Genomic DNA, 23,182 nt, shown 5'->3' on the forward strand with positions numbered 1-23,182 from the left:
GGTGCCTTGCAAAGAACCAGTCTTGGGAGGCTTTATTGATTCTCAAACCAACCTGCCAACTGAGGCAGCTCAAACTGAGTGCTCATTTTTCTCTCCTCTTCTACAGATCCAGAGGCACATGTGGAATTATGATCCATGGAGACAAATTCAAGCTAGACTCTTTCATAGACAATTTTTATATTGGAAGCTAGTTTTTCTCCGGTGTGTCTGCAAAACTGCTGAATAATTGAATGGGATGATGTATGCATTTCTATTACTTGCCTTTGGGTTAATTTCTGCATATGAAATAGGATCTGGATTGCTGGAATTAGCATTGCTGGAGTTTTGCACCTGTGGTGGAGATGAAAGACCCCCCGATGGAATTTAGTGTTTCAGAAACAAAACTTCACAATCCACCAGAAGAGCCACAGCCTGTTCCTTCAGCTGTTGCTGCCTCCACCACTGCTGAAGCTCCAGTTTAGACTCAGATCTAACTTGAGAGTCTGAGAATTGCAGACATACATCCTAACCTCATCTGATGGACATAATTTTTTCCAGGTAACATTATAAAGCTCAAAATTATGCCTTGAATTTGGGACACTGTTTCATCTTCAGGTTTTCAAACAATTGAAAATACTTCTTGGATTTGTTCATTCTGCCCTTGATTTTGTAACAAAATCAGCATTATTTTGATTGTCTATTTTCTGTCTTCATTTATTGCCCAACTTTTGATGGTTTGGCTTAATGTAAAGCTCTACCACAAATCTCTTCAAATGCCCATCCAAATGCAAATGCCTAAGCTCACAAAGTGAGCAGAACACAGAATTTGGCAGCTGAGTTCATCCTAGCCTCTATGACTTGAATCAAAGTGCCCTCCCTTCCTCCTCCTCCAAGTGTAAATCAGTCTGCAAAATGGCAGGGCCTTACTCTTGCTGTGGTTCACTGATTCATGAATGTTTTTTTTGTTTATGAAAAATCTGTGGAACTTGGAAGTTTATCATCATGTAAATTTCACTAACTTTATTTTTCTTCAAACAGAGATGTTACCACATCAATAAAAACTTCAGAGTTCTTAGGTCTTAAGCCTTAGTTCCCACTTTGATCATCCTTTTTCCTTGCACACATTAGAGTCCTCGTTTGATTTTGGGGTTTCTGGATATTTCACTTGCATTTGCTTTCATTCTGTGCATAGATAAGGAAGTCTCTTCTTGCAAGAATTACCCTGGGCTGTTTTATCATTCATGTCTTCATTTTGAAAGATGCTGCTGCTGCCATACTTCTGTACTATGAACATACCAATTACAGAAAACCCTCAAACCCAGTTTCCCCCATTCTGTGGGGTTAATAGTCTGCTCCCTGTAACTCTGAAGAGTTGAAATGTAAGAACTGAAAGATTTCCAGTACAAAATATAGTCACCTATGCAGCTTGAGAAATCCAAACTTTTTTGGTTTTTGCGACTCCCTTGTTTTCATACAGATAAATGTTTTGAGCTGTAAGACCTTCAACCCAGTAATCATATCTCAGTATAAGAATATTGAAATATTCTTCTGGAATTGCTGTGTTATAAATCCTATCATGTTTTGGAGGAATCTGAAAGAATATATCAGTAGTATTTAAACTGTTCAACAGTAACTTAAGAGAAAAAGCAGCTCTTCTCCAGCCAGCTAAAGGAAGGGCCCAAACTCTTAAAGAAAGCACATTAAGAGCATCTTACAGAGTTTATCAGCTTAAGTACTTCCCACTTTGTGGGGTTTTAAATTCAGGTAGTCTGTCTGGTGTCTCTGGAAATGACAGGTGAGGTGCCTTATGCTTCCCATCAAAACTGCTCCACTTAAGGATAAGCAGACTTACAGTAGCAGGACTTCTTTCTGGTGTAAAAAACAATACACCTGCCAACAAATTAATTACATGTTATGTCAATTAGCCTATTTTAAACAGCTAAGACAGCACAGGTAAGGTTGTCCTTTCTGTGTTCAGCTCCAAATCACTTCAGCCTTGCTGGAGCACATGGAGTGGCACAGGGAGAAGTGGGCAGGAGCTGTACACCACTTATTTCTTCTAGAGATGGATGGAGCTAGAATGTGCTCAAGCCCTCAGAACAGGAGCAGCTTTCTGTGAAACAAGGCCCTTTCCTCTCTGGAACTGTATCTGGCTTCTTTTCCCCCCAAATTATACTAGGAGCCACAAGACTGGGAAGAAAGCCACCTCTTAAATTCAGCACATGTACAATGCTGTGTTGGATAAGAAAATACTTCTAAATTAAATGTCAGTTACAATTGTTTTTTTAAATATGCTCCTTTATTCTGATAGTTAATGTATGTACTTGAACACCCACACTGAGTCCTATTGTTTTTTTAATGATAAGATCTCTCTGGCTGTGGAGGGTATTTTTGTTGTCTCCATTTAACAGACACCATGCCCTTCATTTTCTATGAAGAAATAAAAGTCATCTAACTTAGAAATGATACAGAAAGAAACCAGAAACATTCTGTGAGATTCTATACCTTTGCAGTACTTGCAAGGTGTTCTCAAATACAATATAAAATGCACATGGTATTGATCATTCTGAATGTGAACTATTCCCATTTTTCCTGAGAAGCTGCTATTTATTTCCACCCAAAAATGACAATTGAAAAGAGAATAATCACTTCTTTTGGATCTGTGCATGTGTTTGCTCTTAGATGCTCAATGGGGCCTTGAAAGACAAATAGTTTGTCACCCCCATGTAGAAAGCGTCTTGGAGAGAGTTGCTTAATGAAATAGAGCAGCTGCTGCTCATATCACTGATGGCCTGGTCCTGTGACTAGTAAGAGTGATGATAATTAGAAAATGGGAATTGCAGAGGTCACAGTGGGGATTTGCATCGCTCAGAGTAGAAAAGCCACGTCTGGGGCAAGGTGATGACATTGTTCCCATCTCTGGCCACAAGCAGCTTGATCTCTTGGTGAGGAGTTCACACTTGAGAAATGCCCTCTACTTTTATTTTAAAAGGAACATTTCACTGCCTTACTAAAAAGCAAATAGCAAAGAAACAAAACTTTAAGATTTCTCTTTCATTTAGCCATGTGGGGTTATAAAGAAAATGAAAGGGACATGTAAAAGCAGTAAATACCCAGTAACAGTCTTAGGAATCAGAACATTGTTAAATTATGCCCTGGTTTTACCCAAACCTTCTGTAAGCTGTTCAAGAATATTCCATAACTCTGTGTGGCAAGTGTTCCAAGGTGTGGGGAGTTCTCTCTACTGACTGGCACTGAGATCACAGTGAGCTTCCCTAAGAACACGATCCAACATAATAAAACCTCTGCTGTTCTTTACACTTGTCTCTCCTGTCAATTGCTTTGGGGCACATAACTGAGGTTTTAATAGTGTTCCTTGGAGTACATTTTTCACTTATTGCATGCAGGTGTTGGGATGCTGTTGAAAAGCTAGAAGGGAAAAAGAGGAAAGGGTTCCTCCTCCCAGCCAGTCTTGTTAACTGTGGTATTTGAGGAACCCCTAAACTTCTGTAAAACAATAGGAATATTTTATATAAATCTACCTTTTAGGTCTTTTTTTGGAACTCTACCTACTGCTACTTTAAAAGAATGTTTCTATGTCAGCTTTTTGTAATTTCTTCATTTGATTTGGTTTTGCACTGATACTTCACAGTAAGCACTGGGAAAGTGATCCTCCCGAAATACTTCCAAGTACAGAGATGTGTCTGAACTTCTTTCAGAGTTGGGAATGAATTCCAAACTCCTATGGGACTCTCAAGGCCTCTTTTCCAGAGCATCTTTAGTAATCAAAGAGCTATAAAATGGACAGCTTGACACAGGAAGCCCAGCTGAATGCTACAGAGACCTGCACTTGACTGTTTGAACTTGCTCAGGTTTGGAAAATGAGACCAAATCCTAAGAGAGAACTAAAAGAGGAAAAGGAAGCAGCCAGAAAGAATAAATAGACATCATATGCCTATGACCTCAACAGGATTTTGCCCTCCTCCCCTTTTGCTTTTTGAAGTACCTATTGAAGCATGTAACTGTATATACTTAATGCTGAAGAACTGATCACCCTCCACCCCAAAAGAGCTGCATAAATGAGAAAAATTCTGATGGGGGAGTGGGGATGCAAAAAGTACTTTTGAATCCTTTTTTAAAATAAAATTTTAAAAAATTGTATTAACCTGGATACAACAGGTTTCTTTGATGGGCGAACTGTCCCATTCCTTGCTGGTTTGCTGGGTACCATTTAGGCTCTTTCTGGGGAAGTTACAAAGCCATATGAGGGCAGGCAGCACTTTGTCTACAGGTGAACAAATCACCAGGCCACGAGCTGCTCTCCCTGCCCATTTAATGTATTTTATTTTAAAAGGAAAATTTCACTGCCTTACTAAAAAGCAAATAACAAAGAAATGAGACTTGGAGATTTCTCTTTCATTTAGTTGTGTGGGGATATAAAGAAAATTATTACTTGCACTGATTTAACAGTGCAAGTACTTGACAAAATGAAAAGTCATCATTTAACAAGATGAAAAGTCACAAAAATGCACTTTACAGTCAGACAACACCAGTTGTGCTGCCCTTATTCCCAGGGCTTAGAGGGACAGGGATAACCCATGCCACTGTCCTATGCACACTGTGCTAATCCTGAAGGGGTCCTGCTCCCAAATTGCTGCTTTGGCCCATCCAAGGCACACCTGGCAGTTCCTGTACATACAAAAACATCCCTGAATTCAGCACTCAGCACACACCAGCACTCCCAGCTGTGCTCTGAGTGCAGCAGCCCTTCCTGCCCCATCCCCAGGCACTCCTTGCCTGCAGCCAGCACTGCCTGGAGAGCCCAGGCCACTGGATTTAACGCTGTGGCCAGCAAACAGCTGCAGTGTTCAAGGGAAACCCCTTGATCCATGCAGGGGCTGGAAGCTCTCTGCAGACTCTGCCCAGTTTGCCAGGTCAGCCCTCCCACCTCTCCTTGGGGAAGGTGCCCAGAGTGAGGGGCAAACCCCCAGTGAGGATCCAGAGCCAGCCCTGAGCAGTCCTGGAGCTGCTCTCCAGAGCTGCACGGTGCCTCTGGCACACCCCTGCACCTGCTGTGTCCAACTAGTGCAGCCTGATCTGCAGAAATGCATCCCAGGGAAGGAGTTAAACCTGTGCCCTCTGCAACCAAGCCTCTCCAGTCTGCCATCCCTAACACAGCGATGGCCAGTGGGACACAAAGCACAAGGTTCCTCCAGGAACTGACCTTCCCAAAGCCTGACACTCCCCCAGAGCAGCCTTGCAAGGCACCACAGAAAAATTCGTTCTGACACTGGATTTACACTTCATGCTTCCACCCTGGCTAGCAGTGACAGTGTAAATATCCCAACATTCAAAGCTGCCCACAAGGAAATTCCTCTCTATTTACTCTACCCATCTCCTTTTGCCACAAAACTACAGGGTCTTAGGTTGGAAATGAGGGTGAGTATTCTATTGCCATCTGTTAAAGGAGGGGCAGTTTTTTTCTGTTCATTGGGCAGTTTTTTCTTTATCTCTCCCACAGCCAATCCTCCCTCCAGGAGATCTCTGCTGTCCATGGCCACTGAGTGTCCCTGCAGGGCTGATCCAATTCCAGCATCCCATGGGGAGATGCTCTGCCCAGGGGAGGAGCCAAGCATTCCTACCTGGATCCAATCTGAGCCTGGCACAGCACAGCAGCCTTTGCCCGCTGCATTGCCAGAGGAGCAGCTTTCTGCTGCCCTGCATTGCCAGAGGGAGCCCAGGCCCATCTGCAGCAGCCCTGGAGCTGCAGAGGAAAACTCCCCCCTTGTGCAGGATCCCTGCTCCAGCAGCAGCACAGCTGGCACTGCAGGAGGGCTGAGCCCCCATGGGATGGGGCTGTGCCACCCCTGACACACAGGGGTCAGCTCCTATTCTGACTCTGGCTGTGGTTTGTTTTTGTTTGTACTATTGCATTTGTATTTTTAATTTTCCTAGTAAAGAACTATTGTTCCTGCTCCCATATCTTTGCCTGAGAGCCCCTTAATTTCAAAATCATAATAATTCAGAGGGAGAGGGTTTACATTTTCCATTTCAGGGGAGGCTCCTGCCTTCCTTAGCAGACACCTGTCTGTTCAAACCAAGACATATATTTACCCAACTATGAGTACTGCTTATGGATTATACCACACAAATGGATTATAGATCCATCTGTTTGGAGTCAACACATGGATCTTCACTACCTAGAGGATAAAGACCTCTCCCCCAATCCCTTTCTGACTGCAGCATGTATGCTGGCTGCTCCTTGGTATTGTAAACACGGGATGCCCTGACAAAGGCAGGAATGATGCATCTGACTCCATCTTATCAGAAGGCTAATTTATTACTATTATATTATATTATATTAAAAATAGACGATATTAAAGAATATAGAAAGGATACTTACAACAAAGGACTACATAACAAAAAAGCTGCAGTGCTGGTAACTGCCCTTCTTGCACCTGACATGACCAGTTCATCTTCAAGATGGATGCTCAGTGTTTTATACCCCTGGGTGTTGCATCAGCCAGCCCTGGCCCCTCCCAAAATATGTCAGTCAGCTCTTCTTTGCCCTTTGTTGGTTGAGACTGCTTTCTTGTAACTTGATTGGAGGTCAGGGGTTGCCATGCTGCAACCCCTAAGTGACACTTCAGCTTCATGATGCTAAGTCTGTTGTAGTTACTCGACAAATTTGGCCAAACTCATTTAAAATGGAGTGTACTTAGAGCCTTGGACAGGGACCCAGATATTGTTACCAACTGGAATGGATCAAAAATGTCTTGAAAGGATGTTTTCCCATCTGTTCTCACAAAAATATGAATACAGTTATGCATCCTAAGAAGTACATGGAGTGTACCTGTAAATCTTTAGTATGCTAAGGAGAGTAACATATTTGAGCCCTTTTGAATGACTGAAAGTGAAAGGGCTACTCTAGCTACTGTCACTTGTATCTTTTGAAATTTCAGCCCTTGCAGCAGGGGAAACTGGTCCTTGGGTTTCTAGGCGGCTCCATTATTCAGAATTGCTTGCTGATAAATGAAGAAAATGCTACAGGTTGTTTTGACATTTTTAATTTTTAGCTTTTGTTGGATGTTTGCCATTCTTGCCAGTCTTATTACCTACCTTCCCTTGGGAGCCCTGAGATGTTGAAAAGAAAATAACAAATGATGCAATTTCTGTGTCAATTATTTTTATAGAGAATGTTAAATGTTTATAAAGTGAGCAACGTGTTCTGTTTTCCAGGGTCAATATCACAATTATTCTCATTATATTACATGATCAATGTTATCACAACACATCACATATAACAATGAGAATAATTGGGATATGGACAAAATATTTGCTAATCTAAGTTTGTATTTGACCCAGGACTATTGTGGACAAGAACAATATCCCATAATAAAAGTTTTGTAGCCACTGCCTTTTATGTGTAGCACAGGATTAATTGTACAGTTCAATGAAAAACATTGAAAACTAAGTCAGAAGAAGGATAATGTACCTTGGAGCTAAATTTACAGTACAAAACCAATAGTGTACACTGATAGCACCTGAGAGTAATGCATGTACTAGGGAAAATTATATTGCAATATGCCTTGATTACCATCTGCTTGATTTTAATTAATTTCCTTAATTGGAGAATGATGCATTTTCTAATTACACATGAAAACACCACTAGCTATTGCAGTCTTTCTCCACTGCACCAACTCTCCTGGTAGACCCACTGCCTGTCTGATTTATAAAGCCTCATCTCAATGAACATGGGCTGTTTAGCAGACCCATGACAATTACTCAAATTAATTACATATGAAGCAACATTCCAAACTTGTAATTTAGATGCAATAAAATTCTAACTGTGAATAACTCAGCTCACATGGATATAAGGATGAAACCTACACCAGAAATGTAATTAGAAAACAGTCCAGTTGAAGCTAGAATCAAATTTAAAGTGAAATGTATCATCTGAGTAAATGCTTTGGAGATAATGGCTTTGAACACAGGAATAGAAATTAGTCTTTCTACTTTAGACCAGAAAGGTAGTATAATATAAAAATAACTTATCAGGTAGATAATAAAGTATTTAAGCCACAAAATCAAACCATCAATCCCAGAGGATAAATTTATTCTACTTGCAGCTCTATTGACAGTTAACTTAGTTACAGACAAAATAAAATTGGCTCAGTGATTTGAACTAGCATTTCTTCACATGAAATGTCCATCTTTTCTGCAGACTAATGGAATAAACCCATCAAGGTATTTCTGTCTTGTGGCTTGATCTCCTTTTGGATATAGTCCATTGCAGTTCAGCAAGGTACCCTTCCACAGATTCCCATTTCTCTGGCTGAACCTCGAGTGTCCTGAGCAAGAGGGGGAAGCGGCTCTTATCTGAATTATCATCTGCCTCATTTTTGCAAGATTAATTCTATGCCAGGTATTTGAGTTATTTTGAAATGGGATCACATTTGCCTGTATTATGTGTTCCTGCCCCCAAGAGCAAACTGTGAACTCGGAGCAGTGCCTGGAGTGGGAGGAGGAAGCAGGGATCCAGACAGAGAACTCCAGGGGTTTCCTGTTCACCTTGGAGGAAAGCAGTTTGCAACGCTGCAGCCAAATAGTGATGCTGCGATCATCTGCTGCCTAGTTATTCATCTGGACGCCTCTGTTGATGCACAAAGATGTACTTTGAGATCTAATCTGCTAAGTGGCACATTTCTGAAAGTTTTAAATGCACAAACCCCCCTGAACTACAAGTCCCTGATCATACTTTGCAGAGTAGAATATCACTGATATGATATTAAAAAAGTCAGGCTGGTGCAGAACTCAGCACAACCTTTTCAGTACATTTGACCAATACCTTACTGGATATCAGATAAAGGTTCCCTGTATGGTTTTGATTCTCCATTCTTTAATACCACTATTAGATTAACAAATTTTGCAGTGACTAAGATTAACTCAGGTGAGAAAGAGGAAAATAGTTCAAATTGCAGCATATGCAAGGCCTGAAAGAAGTATCAGACATTAAAATTCAGGAAAATAATTGGCCAGAGGGCAGCTGAAAAGGGTTTCATTTCCAAGGAGAGACTGAAAAGGAATTTGGGAGAAACTGCAGCACAGGTGAATACCCAGCCTGCCATACACATAGAGGGGAGGGCCTGATTACTTTATTCTGCAGTTGTGTCCCTGACTGAGATGGGACTTTTTTGGAAGAGCTGACATCTACATGATTGCAATATTTCCACAGCAAACTGCATACCAAGTGTTTTTTCCTATAGTTGTTATTAAAAGAACCAACAGAAAAACGTCTCCAGTGCATTCTTAGGCTCACAGTTTCTTGTTGCTTGGCTAGAATGTGTTTGGAGGCTTTCCTGTGCAGGTTTGAATTTCTCTGCAGGCATTCTATTGTCTACATATATGAGGTCTATACATTTGTTTTAAACTGAGTTTAATTAAAGTGATGTTTACTTTGACTCTTGATGTGCTTTTTATGCTGCTCTCATACCCTAAACCATTTCATTTATGTGTTGTGTGTGTTTGCCAGTGGCACTAATGACTCAGTGTTGTTCCTTTAAGGGAACTTGAATGGAGCTCTTTGAATGTGTCAAAAAGTTTTTAATTATTCAGTATTAGGAAAGCTACAAGAATAAGGGAAATTGATCCTTGGAAACAAAATACATGATTCAGGAAGGAGAACTGATTTGCCTTAGAAATTATCATCCAGACTGGGGTTTTGTGATGTTCTCTGATAATCCAGTTACATAATTTGACAACAACAACCTCTTGTTGTCGTGCTTAAATGCAAAGGCTGAGCCTGGACCTCCATCTCTGAGGACTGTTGTCACCTGAGGTAAAAAACCCAAGGTCTCCCAGGGAACAGACAGTGCAAAATGATAGTGTTGGCATGTGTTATTTCTCTATCCAAGTAGGTGGGCTCCCCTTGCTTTGTGGTCTCAGGCATTCTTACACTTGTTTTATCAAAGTGTTGCAAAGCCTTATTTCATGTAACTTTCAAATCCTGACCATATATATTTTGGTGTCTAAACCAAAATAGAGATAAAATGGGCAGTTACTCTCCTTTGTGTAAAAAAAAGTGTATAGGATTACACTTTTTATGGCAGAAGCAGTATTGTCAGCAAAGTGAGATAAGAAAATTTAAGGAAGTAGAATTTTGTTTCAAGCGGCCTAAGTTATTGTGCTAGGTGAAAGTTGATATTATCTCTACTTCCAGTCCACTAATTTTTAAATTTAGAAATACAGTTAATGAACAAGCTGTATCTGACAAACTTATTCAGTCCTTGTGATGCCATGAATAAATATTTGGATTGAGACAGGACAGCTTTCTCTAGCTGAAGAAGCGGGCAGACAACAGAATCGAGCAAAGGTGATGTGCATCATGCAGGAAATTAATTTCTTCTCAGGAAAGTTCCATGGAGATACTGGGCATACCAGTACAAGGCAGTATTATGGAATTTATTTGACATCTGTACCTAAGATTAAATCTCTGTAAGAGTATTTGAGGAGTGCCTTTTCCTATAGGACGTTTTTGACAGCATTTGGTGGAATTCACAGATGTTGTGCCCTTAGGTGACAGTTGCCTTGATAGAATTTTGACAGAATCCTGCAACTCTTTTGTTAACAACTGGTAGGTGCAGTACAGCAGGAGGGTAGTACTGACCTGTTTGATGGTCCTGAAGCAACAGTCTCCTCTAACAATGATTTGTGAACTGTGGTGGGTGAATTTCTTGTCAGATAAGTTTGTACAGTTACCAAACCTCTGCTAACTTTGACAGCAAAATGATGAATAAACGGCTCTACAGTCTTTTTTTGACATGTGCATGTAAAGCCTGCCAGCAGTAAGGATGCAGTGATGCAGACTTGGCAGTGCATCTTCAGAGAACTGTTCCTGTGGAGTTTAAGCTGAAGGGAATGATTAGAGAGTGGCTGTATTTTAAATGGCACATTTCTAAATTATCTTCCACCAGCTTTACAGGAGTGGTTTTGCAACAATCAGAATATTGTCTATTGAGAGTACCTTGGCTTTTGTTTCTAAGGTCATTGTCTTTCAAAGATTTTCTGCTGAACTTTTAAACTTTCTGACTCGTTTCACTCTGAAGGAACAAAAGACAAATTGCAGGGTAGGCTGTAGGAGGGCTAAATTTCTAGAGATTAAAAAGTAATGATGAATTGTGTGCAAAATGGCACTGGTCCTCCTGCACCCTTCCCTTGGCAATTTCACTCCCCTGTCTGGAGGTTCAGTTGCCTAAAACTATTCCGATATCAAAAACAAGGAAAGCTTTCCAGCCTGGAGGTATATGATATTTCATGTCAACAACAGAAGAAAATGGATTGACATGATTAGCTACATTTTGTATCCAACAAGAGCTTGCCAGGAAGATAAAGGATGTTATTGACGGTCAATTAATCTTTTCTTTTTGAAAGCCTAGGATGGGAAAAGGCCCCTTAGGGTTGATTTGCAGGCTCAAATAGACACTAAATCTTCTTTTAGATGCCAGTATTTAGATGTCACCAGCATTCACAAAAACCTTTACTCAGCTCTTGACTGACCACGGGGGCAGTTGTCCCTCAGCAGTGACGATTTTGCTCGTGAAGCACCTGTAAATCTTTTTCTGTGTATTTGTGTAATTCCTTGATGACAGTCTCAGCCCAGACCTGAGATGTGCCAGGATTCAGCTTGTACCCATGACCTGGGGCTCTTTGTAACCGTGGTAAAACACCTCTGTACAGTGGTGCCTCTGGGAAACTGAGGAGAACTGTTCTGCCTTGGAGCAGGCGTGTGGAATGGGGTTTTGGGTGTGGGTCTTCCATTTCTCCTGATAATATCTAATGTCTGATGCAGAGAATGTTCTGGAAATAATCGCAGACCTCAGTTCTTCCCCTTGTTCCAGTTTCTGTATAAAGGAAAACACTTCTTAGACTCCACTTCTGAAGTAACCATCAGACTGCAGAGTCACTCTCGAATTGCCACTGGCCCAAATCTTTCTTAGAATGGGCAGATAAAAGCCACAACTTTTAACAGAACAGACTGGAGATCATCCAGTCACATCAGTGCTTTTGGCAAAGGTACATTGGAATTGGTAACTTTATTTTAGAAACTTCATTTATTCTAGATATTTCTGAATGGCAATTTTAAGAAACAATCATGTCTATAAATTGAAAAGTATTGTGATGTGCACAAAAGGATTTATATATAGGGCTTGAATAATTCAACTCCAGTTCCTTTCAGTCTATCCAACTGCTCTCAGAGGCTTCCCCAAGAGTGTTTTTATCTTTTAGGAGCAATTCTGAAACAAATAGTTTAATTTAGTAATTGCTTCTAATGGCAATCCTATTTGAGAAATGAGAGAAATGGGCAGAGATTGCAGTACTGCACAGGAGAAGGTAAGATTCTACAGTCTGAAGGTTGATGCTGTTGGTAGAACATTTTAGTACTCCCTGATGTAAATTTAGGCAAAATATTAGGCTTTACTTGTCTAACACTAAGATTCCACATTTTATTTTTAAGAAATGTATTTCTCTTTTGAGAAGTACAGATGGCAGTGTTGAATAAATTTCTGGAGCTGTATCTTCACAGAAAATATGGAGATTAAGTTTTTGTGCTGATGATCTAAAGCTTAGTGAGTGTCTCTAATTATTCTCCCAGGTTAGTGACCACTTCATTGCATTATCTTAAATAATTAAGTGGGTAAAGCTTCTGCTAATACTGGAGCACAGTAAAGATTTTGTATCCTGTATAAATTGAGCATGAGTGAGGTGCTTGCAAGGTAGTTAATCAAAGTAAAGTGCAGCATTTTGAATCCAGCTTTCTAGTTCATCCAAAAATTTCCAAAAACTTCAGTTCTGTCAAATGCATTGAAATTATGCAGATTACATTAGCCGTGAATTCACTGAATTCATATTTTGAAGTTTTTCTTCCTATAATTAAAAGCTCTTCTAAGCTGAATTATTTCATAATTCGATATTCTTTGCACTCAAAGGCATTAAGGGCATTTACTGGCTTCCCAGCTGGGTAACATCAGGGGCTGGCCCTGAAGGCCTGGGTGCTGTCAGTGTGAGTGGCTCTGCCCAAAGCTCTTCACCACTGGCTCTGTGAGAGAGAAACAACCCATCCAAGGCATGGTCACAGCCGAGCGTCAGTAGCCACCAAAAACTCTGGGAATTCCAGCATGAGCCCTGCTGAAGGCTCTGCTCTGAGCTCAAGAGCTGCTCCCAGTGCTGCAGAGGACTCAAGTGTGGGGTTTGGAGCTGCAGCTGAGGGAGCCTGGTTTCTTCTGGAGTTGAGTGCCTGTCGTGTTAAAGAAGCCCTGACTGAAGACTGAGTAAAGATATACATAAAGTGCTTTATTTAATGTAGTTTCTCTGGTGTCTAGTATGGAATATTTTTAAGTCTTCTGTCTGGTGGTTAAGTTGGTCAGGAAACCTGGCCAATGCATCCATCAGGTAAAGACTGAGAATTTTTTGTACCTACAGTAGGAAAGACTCGGCTTCCCAAGAAAGAAACAGCATTTTTGGGTGAAGAGGAATGCTCAGAGTGTGAGAGGGACCAGGACTGTACAAACTCTGTGCAGCTGGGTGCCTTCTGCTTTGTGTGAACAGACAGAGGTATAACGGGTCTAGAGGAGAGACAAGCTTTGCTACAAACCTCTAGCCAGGAAGGGGGAGCCTCGCCTCCAGGGTGGGGATTGTCATCTCTGTCAGCTCCACACACGCTCTCTGCCTTGCAGAGTCATTCTGGGGCAGCTCCTCCCTGTGTGTTTTGTGTCTCTCTGTGTCACACACACAGACAGAGGGACAAGAGGCTGTGAGAACGGGCACTAGGGGATGCCACATCACCATTACCCCTCTTCTCATTTCTGTGGACTTTGTCCAGGATGACTGAGACACCCACACTTCATTGTCACAGACATCTTCTATGAAAAATCCTTTCCTTAGGATTTTTCCTCCTGAGAAGCTGAGAGGCCTCAGGAACAAAATGTAAACAATGGTTATCTGCTGCTGTGGAATGCAACAGGTGCATCTGTGATTGGTCTCATGTGGTTGTTTCTAATTAATGGCCAATCACAGTCAGCTGGCTCAGACACACTGTCCAAGCCACAACCCTTTGTTATCATTCTTTCCTTTCTATTCTTAGGCAGCCTTCTGATGAAACCTTTTCTTCGATTCTTTTAGTATAGTTTTAATGTAATATATATAACAAAATAATAAGTCAAGCCTTCTGAAACATGGAGTCAGATCCTCGTCTCTTCCCTCATCCTGAGAACCCCTGTGAACACCATCACACTTCATTTAATTTGTTCAACTCCAGCTACTCTCTCTTCTTCATGAAGTAAAAAAAGTTCAGGTCTTTCTCTTACAAATAAGCAAAATAATGTATTTTTCTCTAATTTCATCTTCAAAATCGACCGAACCTCTTGTGCTGAGGGATTGCCAAAATATTAATTTTTAAATGGGGCCAGAATTAATCTGACAAGATATTGCAGGAAAGTACTGGTTGGCTTTTAACAATAAAAACCCCCATTTACATGTGGGAAATGAGTCTAGGCATTCAAACACCAAAAACTGTGTAAGTTTAAGGAAAATAGCAGCATATTTCAGAAATGGCAAATCTTGAACTGCTGTGGATCTAGGATTTCACCCTGTGATATCCATAGTCACACTGGAAGTATGTTAATGCTGGCAGAAATGTAATACTATCACTTCTGTTCTTCATTTCATTTCATTTCATTTCATTTCATTTCATTTCTTCATTTCATTTCATTTCATTTATCTCCTCCTACTTCTCAGCCTACTCTTAGCTGAAGTGTCTGCTGAGTTGTGCCAGGGTGTCTCATCCACAGATGAAGGGAAGGGAAAGCACATAATCCCCTGTCCTTGTCAGAATGTGTTGAGTTCAGTGTACTCACTGCACCTCCAAGGAAAAGAGCAGGGGAGTAAGCAAAGGCAGCAGAGTTATGGAAGGTGTTTGGCATTTAGTTCTGCTATTTTATGAAATGTGAGCACAGAGGACAAAGAAAAGGTGAATATTTTTTGTTTACATGATGCCCTGCTGGTAAGACATAAACCTTTAGATTACTTATCTATGTCCTGTGGAGCACCTGATGGCTGGGGAGACGTACTGAAGATCCAACTGCTGTGATTTTTACATGCAATATTTTCCTAGGCAATGCTCTTGTTTTCCTTTATAATTGCATTTGTTGGATAGCACAGTCATGCATAGGCTGGCTCACCTGCAAATGCAATCACTGTCACTATCACAGTTACACAGAAACTGAAGGGCTTTATTCATATCTGCATCAAAGCTTCTTTAGTCTTCTTTGGTGTTTTAATGTTGCAATAAATATTCTTCAAATCTCTTTACACTGTCAGAGTGGAATGAAAAACCTTACTGCATATGAGAATCTGGCTGATAGTGTACCCTCAGTTGCTCACAAATGGGGACAAGTCACAGAATGGTTTGAGTTGGAAATTACCTTAAAGATCATCTCCCTCCACCCCCCTGCCAGAGGGGAACACCTTCTCCTGTTCCAGGTGGCTTAGAGCCTCATCCAGCGTGGCCTTGGACACTTCCAGGCCTGGGACATCCACAGCTTCTCTGGGCAGCCTGTGCCAGGGCCTCCCCACCCTCACAGGGAAGAATTTTTCCAAAATATCTAATCCAAATCTTTTGTCAGTTTGAAGCCATTCCTCCTTGTACTGTCACTCCAGGCTCTGGTAGGAAGTTTCTCTTCATCTTTCCTGTAGGCTCCATTCAGGTCCTGGAAGGTTACCCCAAAGCCTTCCCTTTTCTAGGCTGAACAACCCCAGTTTCCTTAGTCTTTCCTTGTAGCCAAGGTGCTCCATCCCTGTGATCACCTTGTGGCCCTCAAGTCACATGATGCAGAGGAAGAAAATACAATCTATTTAGGACTGTGTTTTTCAGTTTTTTTCTGCCTATATGCTGATGAGTTTTGCATTCATTTTTATATCTAAATACCAGCTTTTTCTCTTAACTCCAAAGTTAAGTTTTTGGCGATTTTTTTCCCTCCTAAGTCATTGTAAGAGAAAGAAATCTGTAGAATACCTTGGGAGAAATCAGTCAGTTCTGAGTTTCTCTGTGTAAGGGCAGCTTGGCTGAAGGGAAGGCGTGCAGGACGTGCTTGCATGAGAAGCTGGCAAATGGGCAGATGAGGCTGGGAGCTGTGCCCTTAAAAGCATCCTAGGAGAGATGTACATGTTCAAGGAAGTGCTCTGGGAACTCTGAGACTGTGCTGCTTCATTTATCCTTGGAAATTAAAATGGAGAAGAAGATGCTGCGAGCAGCTCAATACGATTATCATTTGTGACATGCTGCAGGACTTAAAATTGCTTGTGGCCGTGGCCTTAACTGCTAATGAGTAAATTAATCCCTTGGTTATGCCTGTGCTGCTCCACTGACTCCATGGATCTGTTATGGCAAATGGGAGGGAAACTGGAATAAAGCACTTTAAATGCACAGCTGTAACTGAAATGCTGATCACAACAGTAAGCATTTTTGGAGAAAACATTGTAAGAAACAGGCACCTGAGTTTTGTTTGTATTACTCATTCACAGTCTACTTCTCTTTCTCCTGTGAATAAACTGTAAAATGAGCAAACACAGGCTAGATCATAAAAAAAAGTGTGAACTAAACATAATGAATGTTGTTCCTTTCTCGGAAGACTCAAATGAGAGGGCTGCTCTGCTATATACACATATTTTTGGACACACATAAGAATTCTGTGTGGATGGACCACCCTGATATCCAAATTGGCTCAGAAGCTGGCATTATGGGATTTGAAATGTTTGAAGCTGAGGCTACGACAGTTTCTTCCATTAATGTGGCTTCATGAGTTAAAGCTCTGCAGTGTCCTGTTCATTCATAATTACTCTCCAGAAGCCCTTGTTAAAATTCTTGCTGGTTTTGACAATAAGATAGAAGCCTCGTAGTGAATGGCATCTTTTAAATAAAACATTTCTGCTTGCATCACTTAATATCAACTTTTTCTGACATGTGCTAGTTTTCCATCTTCTGTATATCTTCTGTGTTTTTTGTTTTTCTTAAGAGTCATTCTCCTCACTTGAGGTCACAGACATTTGCAAACCTTCTGCCTGAAACAGCTCCAATGAATTCTCTAAGCATCAGCATTGCTCAGCTGAATGACTGATGAACTCTGATCAGCTCCTTCAGAGGAATAATACTCAGCCACTGGCACTGCTGAATTAGGGCAGAGATGTAAGAAAAACCTCTTTTAGTTATGGTCTTATAAGAATTCACAAAATTAGCTATATGCAATGGTGAGTAGACACATTGACACGGCTTGAGATACTGGTAATATTCCACACAGGTTACACAGCTGAATTTACCCCTGTTTAGAAATAGCTGAAGTTCTTTGGAGGCTACTCCTTCGTCTCTGCAGCGTGGATAAGAGGGTGCCCAGTGCTAAAGAGACAAAAACTTGGATCATTCATTAGTTTTAGCCACTGTGGTAACAATAAGATTGTTGTAACAAGTTAATAAGAAATAAGGTGGCTAATGAAACTGTCATATTTAATTGGATATGAATTAATATGGCAGATAAAAAGCTATTCCCAGCCCAGGGGGCAGCCATCCCAGAGCTGGACTGAAGCACAGCAGCGCACAGGAGCTGCTGTTGTGTTTCCTTCTCTACTGGTAAAAGAGGGACTTGGAATCCAACAGCTCCAGTCTGGCCTTTTTTACAAGAATTAACAAAACAAACTTGGCCCAAATGATGTGGCAAATTGAAAGGACTTTGGTGTATGTCACATTTTGTGCAGTTAGTGTTGTGGCTGGTAAGAGAGTTACTTGCCAGGTTAATGCACTGTGAAACCTCTTCTGGATTACTGTTCAGTCCCTTTGGCCTGCTCTATCTCCTTATCACATAATTCCCTATTGGAACAAGGTTTAGAATGATGAACCAAGGTTGATTATAGTTAAATATGTCCTGATTGAGTCAAATGGTTTGATGGGCAGGGCCATTTTTTGATGGATGTATTATTTACAAAGTAAAACCCTCCTGTTGGTGACACCCTGGCTGTTTCCACCTGGGCTGGGTGCCAAGGGGACACAAAACGTCATCTACCCTGGGCATTGCAACCACGGTTACATCTTCTGTGCTACTCTTTGGATAACGCTGTAGGAGCTTGTTCTGGTGTCTCTGAGTGCCACTGAGGGAACCCCAGCCAGCCCCAAGAGGGTGAACAGCAGGGAGGGGGACACTCTTCTGTGCCCTGGGGGTACAGAGGGCAGCCAGGCTGATCCCCGGGGTACAGAGGGCAGCCAGGCTGATCCCTGGGGTACAGAAGGACAGCCAGGCTGATCCCCGGGGTACAGAGGGCAGCCAGGCTGATCCCTGGGGTACAGAAGGACAGCCAAGCTGATTGCCTGCAGCAGAGGAGATGCTGGAACATGGAACAACGGCGGAAGATGAAGGGGTTGACTCTTAGCAGCGGTTAATCCAAGGTTTATTTCAGGAGCTCTGGGGAGCTCCTGCACCTCAGGGGCCCCCGGGAGATGTGCCAAGGTTACATTTAAAGGGAGATGGAAACCGAAAGTAGATAACATTTTACTGACCAATAAGTGACCCTGAGGGATGGGTACTGGGGGATAGACAGTTAGGACAGCGTATGGAGAAACACTTGGGGGCCTGGCAAGAGGGTCTCTAATGATTCAGAGTGCTTTTTCACTGCCTGTTGAGAGGAGCCCTCTATTGCAGTCCATATTGCTGCCATCCCCAGTCCGGCTCAGCCGGGGGCAGCGCGGCATAAAACAGAGGAACGGGTACGATGAATCTGCCCAAAAATAAACATCTTTAACAGCAAAATAACAAACGCAGAAACTGTGCAGTCTGAGGGGCAGTATCCAAAGACAGGGGAGCATGGTGAACACAGCCAGGTATTGGGCTATCCTGAGGGTGAGGGTCCAATCACAAAAGCAAACCTTATTGGTAACAGGTTCTGAACTAACTGAGAGCAAGAGCCAGAAACACGACCTAATATAGAATAGTTCCATTGACATCTTGACTGTGACCGTGTTCACAGGGGTCTCAGGTTGAGGGAAGAGACGAGGATCTGACTCCATGTTTCAGAAGGCTTGATTTATTATTTTATTATATATATTACATTAAAACTATACTAAAGTAATGGAAGAAAGGATTTCACCAGAAGGCTGCCTAAGAATAGAATAGGAAAGAATGATAGCAAAGCTTCTGTCTCTGTGTGAGCCAGCTGACTGTGATTGGCCATTAATTAGAAACAACCACATGAGACCAATCACAGATGCACCTGTTGCATCCCACAGCAGCAGATAATCATTGTTTACATTTTGTTCCTGAGGCCTCTCTGCTTCTCAGGAGGAAAAATCCTAAGGAAAGGATTGTTCATAAAGAATGCCTGCGACACTTGACTGCCATAACCACACTCTTCTCACTGTGACCTGACTGGATATTTCCATTTCAATACCCTGCTTCCCATGGCCTCAGGCTGATGCTTCCTGTATATGATTCTAAGGCTAAACCACTATTTATCCCACCTGGCTTCGTTCCCACATGGGGCAGGCATTGTTTGGTTGATTGCTTGGCTATTTGCATAATTATTCATTCAAAAAATAGTGCCTGTCTGGATTTCAACAGCAGAGTAGTAGGTAACATTAATCTTCTTTGAATAACGTATTATTATTTACTTAAATATTGAATTTTTACTACTTAAATAAAAGTATTGAGAGTGTTATAAGAGTTTATAGTAATTTCACTAAACAGATCTACTCTTCAGATAAATTCTGCTTTCCCTTGCTGTGATGAGACCTTTGGATTTAACCAGAATTAACATTTTGCCTGACAAAGCCTTTTTCTGTTCTTATCCTGAATTTCCTCTTTCAATTCAGTGTTCTCAGGATAGTACAGGTAAGGAAAAGGATTTCTCTTAGCCTCTAGCAAAGCTTGATTTAGTCTACAACCAGTTAATTGTCCTCATCTTTTACAGCATACTAGAAATCAGCTTCTGAGAGAGTATTGGCAGGAATATCAACAAGAGCAATATCAATAAGAGATCAACAAATTCCTTCAGATTATTTTCAGCACTTTTTTAAAAAGCAATAAAAGAATACAAAGCAAATTCCTGTATAATGGTTAAGCTGTAAACCATTTTACCATGTGATGGCCCTTCTTGGATGTTAATCATCCCTGTCTTTAATAGAATTAGTCACAGTTGTGCTTTGTCAGAAGTAGTAGGATGGACCACTTTGGCAGAATCCATAATTCTACCTTTTTCTGAGGAAAATGTAGAGCAAACATTTCAATATGACCAAAAATCCCAAACAGATTAATTTCAGGATGGAAAAGTGTGAAGTGGTCAGATGCTGGGGGCCAAAGAGCAGAACTATAGCTGTTATTTAAATTTAAGGTGGTAAGCTGAATGGAGCACTGCTGCTCGAGACATTTAGAGACATCACTGGGGTTTGTGGCAACAATGGCCAGAGGAATATGTGAGGGATTCTGTGGAACAAGTGAAAGCACTGAGGGGCACAACTACTGCACTCTGTTCTTCCCGCAGTCATTGCATTTTGTGTTTCGGTTTCTTTGGCATTTTTGCTGATGCTGACAGGAGGGGCAGGATATTTATGCAAGGGAGATGTCTGATGAGGGCTGTGGGAGGGAGCATGTGTTTTGTCAGGGTATTACCACAGCTCAAGGTCTCTTAGCACAAGTGTTTGTGGTGATGAGACAAATACAGAGCAATTACCAGCGACTGGGTAATAATTTGGCAACACTTTCAAAGCGGTAAACAGAAGTGACTGGAGTAATATATGAGTTGGGGCATCATCCCAAAAATCTATCAACACTGATTACAGATTTTGTGCACCAGGTGATTGTTCAGCAAACATTTGCAGCTCTTATGCTTTTTTTGTTTGTTTGCTTCCATGGGATGCAGTCCTCGGCGTGGGACCGTAGTTCTTCCCTGCCGGTCTCCCACACTGATTTCCTGGCTTCCTTTTGCACATGGATTTATCATGGAAAAACAAGATATTTGATAATTATTTGGGCTGGAGAAAACCAGTTATGCTTCATGGGCTGTCTTTCAAGGGTGAAAATTATAGTGTTAATAATTGATATACATGTTATTGTTTCTAATAAGGATAATAAGGAATATATTTAATTGGGAATTGAGACACTTGAGATCTGTTCTCAGTTCTTTCTGTGTCAATATTGGTTATTGTTTGTGGTTACAACTCCTGCTTTTAAAGAGAAAGGATATTTCTTTGTGAGGGTAGCAAATGCACCTGTGACTGAAGGCAGATACCTCATTAATAAGGTGCATATAAATATATCTAGAATAAATGTGAAACGGTAGATAATACAGGTCAGAGTTGTGCTGAGGGACAGCTTTATTTGTAAAATCAAAACACTCAAGTTCATAAATACATTAACAGGCATACATTCCTAATGAGTGACTGGAGGAGGGGAAGCAAAAAATCCAGAACCCCAAGCCTTAAAACCATAACTGAAATATTGTCCCCCGCTCAATCCTAAAAAGACAAAAGACAAAAACCAAACCCTTACAAAAAGCCAACAAAAAACCCCGAAAACCACTAGGATATTGAATATGGCAATTATTACACTAAATCTTTAAAGCAACATTTTTCCAGCAGACTGCACAACCTCATTTTCAGCTTGTGGCTCCCATCTTCTCCCATGCAGGACAACTCTGTGTGCACAGGTGAGCTCGAGCACAGCAGCAGCTGCCCTGAAATTAGTGAGGCTCTACATGTGCCTATCTGCACAGGCTGCAGCTGGGCTGAAATGGGGACACACTTAATAAAACTTTTGATTGCTTCTTTTTCTCCTGGTTTCTTGGCATCTTTAAACGCTTTTTCATGGCATTCACTCCCTTGTGAAAATAGGGAGTATGGTGGCAATATTGCAACTACTTCAGATTTATATTCTTACATGAATTTTTAACACAGGGATAATGTGAGAGGAGCTTTCAAAGGGGGAAAGAGTTGTACTATAGGTTGGATCTTTCTTTTTGAGGGGATTTATTTTCAAAAATATTTCTATTTAATGATTGTGTTACTGTACCGTGTGCATTGATTTCTGAACAGGAGTTTAATGTTCTTGTACTTTGGTAGGTTTTCCCTTAAATTATAGATGGAATGATGCTGGTGGGAACGCTACTGCTTGAAGGAGATAAAGCACTGCTCTGGCATGTTTCACTTAAATCTCACACAGAACCAGCCCAGTGGTCTGGTGACAGTCCTCTTGTGGTGCAAGGCCAGCCTTTCCCTCTAACAACTGCCACAGACACTTGTCTCAAGGCTGTCCTCCCCCTCTGGGGCCTTTCTGCACCACTGGAACAGCCTCTGGGAGAACATGGTCTAAGTGACCTCCTGTGATGTGATTTGCACAGTCTCATTAGCTTCCTGATCAAGCCTGGTCCTGATCACTGCAGTCTGCAGCATTTGTCTGCAGGCTTTGCCAGGGGATCTCACACTGCAGAGAAACATTACAGCTTCAAGCGCTAGGGCATGGCTTACTGTTGAACCTGTTACCAGTCCTGGCACGAGCCTTGCTGAAGCTGAAACAAAACCATAACTTGCAACATGCTGTCATAAATCCGTAATTTTTTTTTTCATTTGTAAAATAGGTAGTTTTATTAGGGTAAAAGCATATTAGCTGGATAGCCCCTGGACACTTCTCCAGGGAGTGTGTTTAGTTGAATCCCCGGGGCTTTGAGACTTTCCCAATAAGGTGTCAAGAATTTCAATTTATGTTAAAGAGTTTAAGAATTCTTTCCTTCAAACTGAAATAAGAGCCAGGATAGTAGCCCAAGCAGTTGCCTTCTCAGGGTAGCCAAGGATGTTAAAGCATTTGACCTTAACTTCACATTGCAAACTGCTGGTGTTATCTCACCAGTTTCTGCAGGCTACCTGTACTTATCCTGCCTTCTGGGAGTAGTGGAGTGGGGATATGAAAGGGGTTTTTGTGTTAATTTTGATATTATCAAACAAGTTTCAGTCTAAAAAGGTAATGTTGACTAGTTGTTTAAACTCCAAACATAATACTGAGTATTCCAATTAATAATGCAGTAGTTTTCTGTGGATTGGGAAGACTTGCACTTTTAGACCATCGGTAGCTCATGAAGTGTCAGTAACATCAACTGAGTGAAAAAAGATTTGCCCTGT

At 41.4% G+C, this 23,182-nt stretch overlaps 1 protein-coding gene across 2 annotated transcripts in view; it reads left to right on the forward strand.

Annotated features, from left to right (window-relative positions):
- UGGT1 (UDP-glucose glycoprotein glucosyltransferase 1) overlaps positions 1-3,297 on the forward strand; it is a 39,724-nt gene extending 36,427 nt beyond the window's left edge. For both annotated transcript variants that reach the window (XM_030954252.1, XM_030954253.1), the window contains one exon: positions 107-3,297. In XM_030954252.1, the coding sequence (XP_030810112.1) occupies positions 107-132 (26 nt within the window). In that variant the 3' untranslated portion in view covers positions 133-3,297. The remainder of the gene's footprint in view (positions 1-106) is intronic.
- Positions 3,298-23,182: the final 19,885 nt, after the last annotated feature.

Source organism: Camarhynchus parvulus, chromosome 9, assembly GCF_901933205.1.
Source record: "Camarhynchus parvulus chromosome 9, STF_HiC, whole genome shotgun sequence".
Lineage (NCBI taxonomy): Eukaryota > Metazoa > Chordata > Aves > Passeriformes > Thraupidae > Camarhynchus > Camarhynchus parvulus.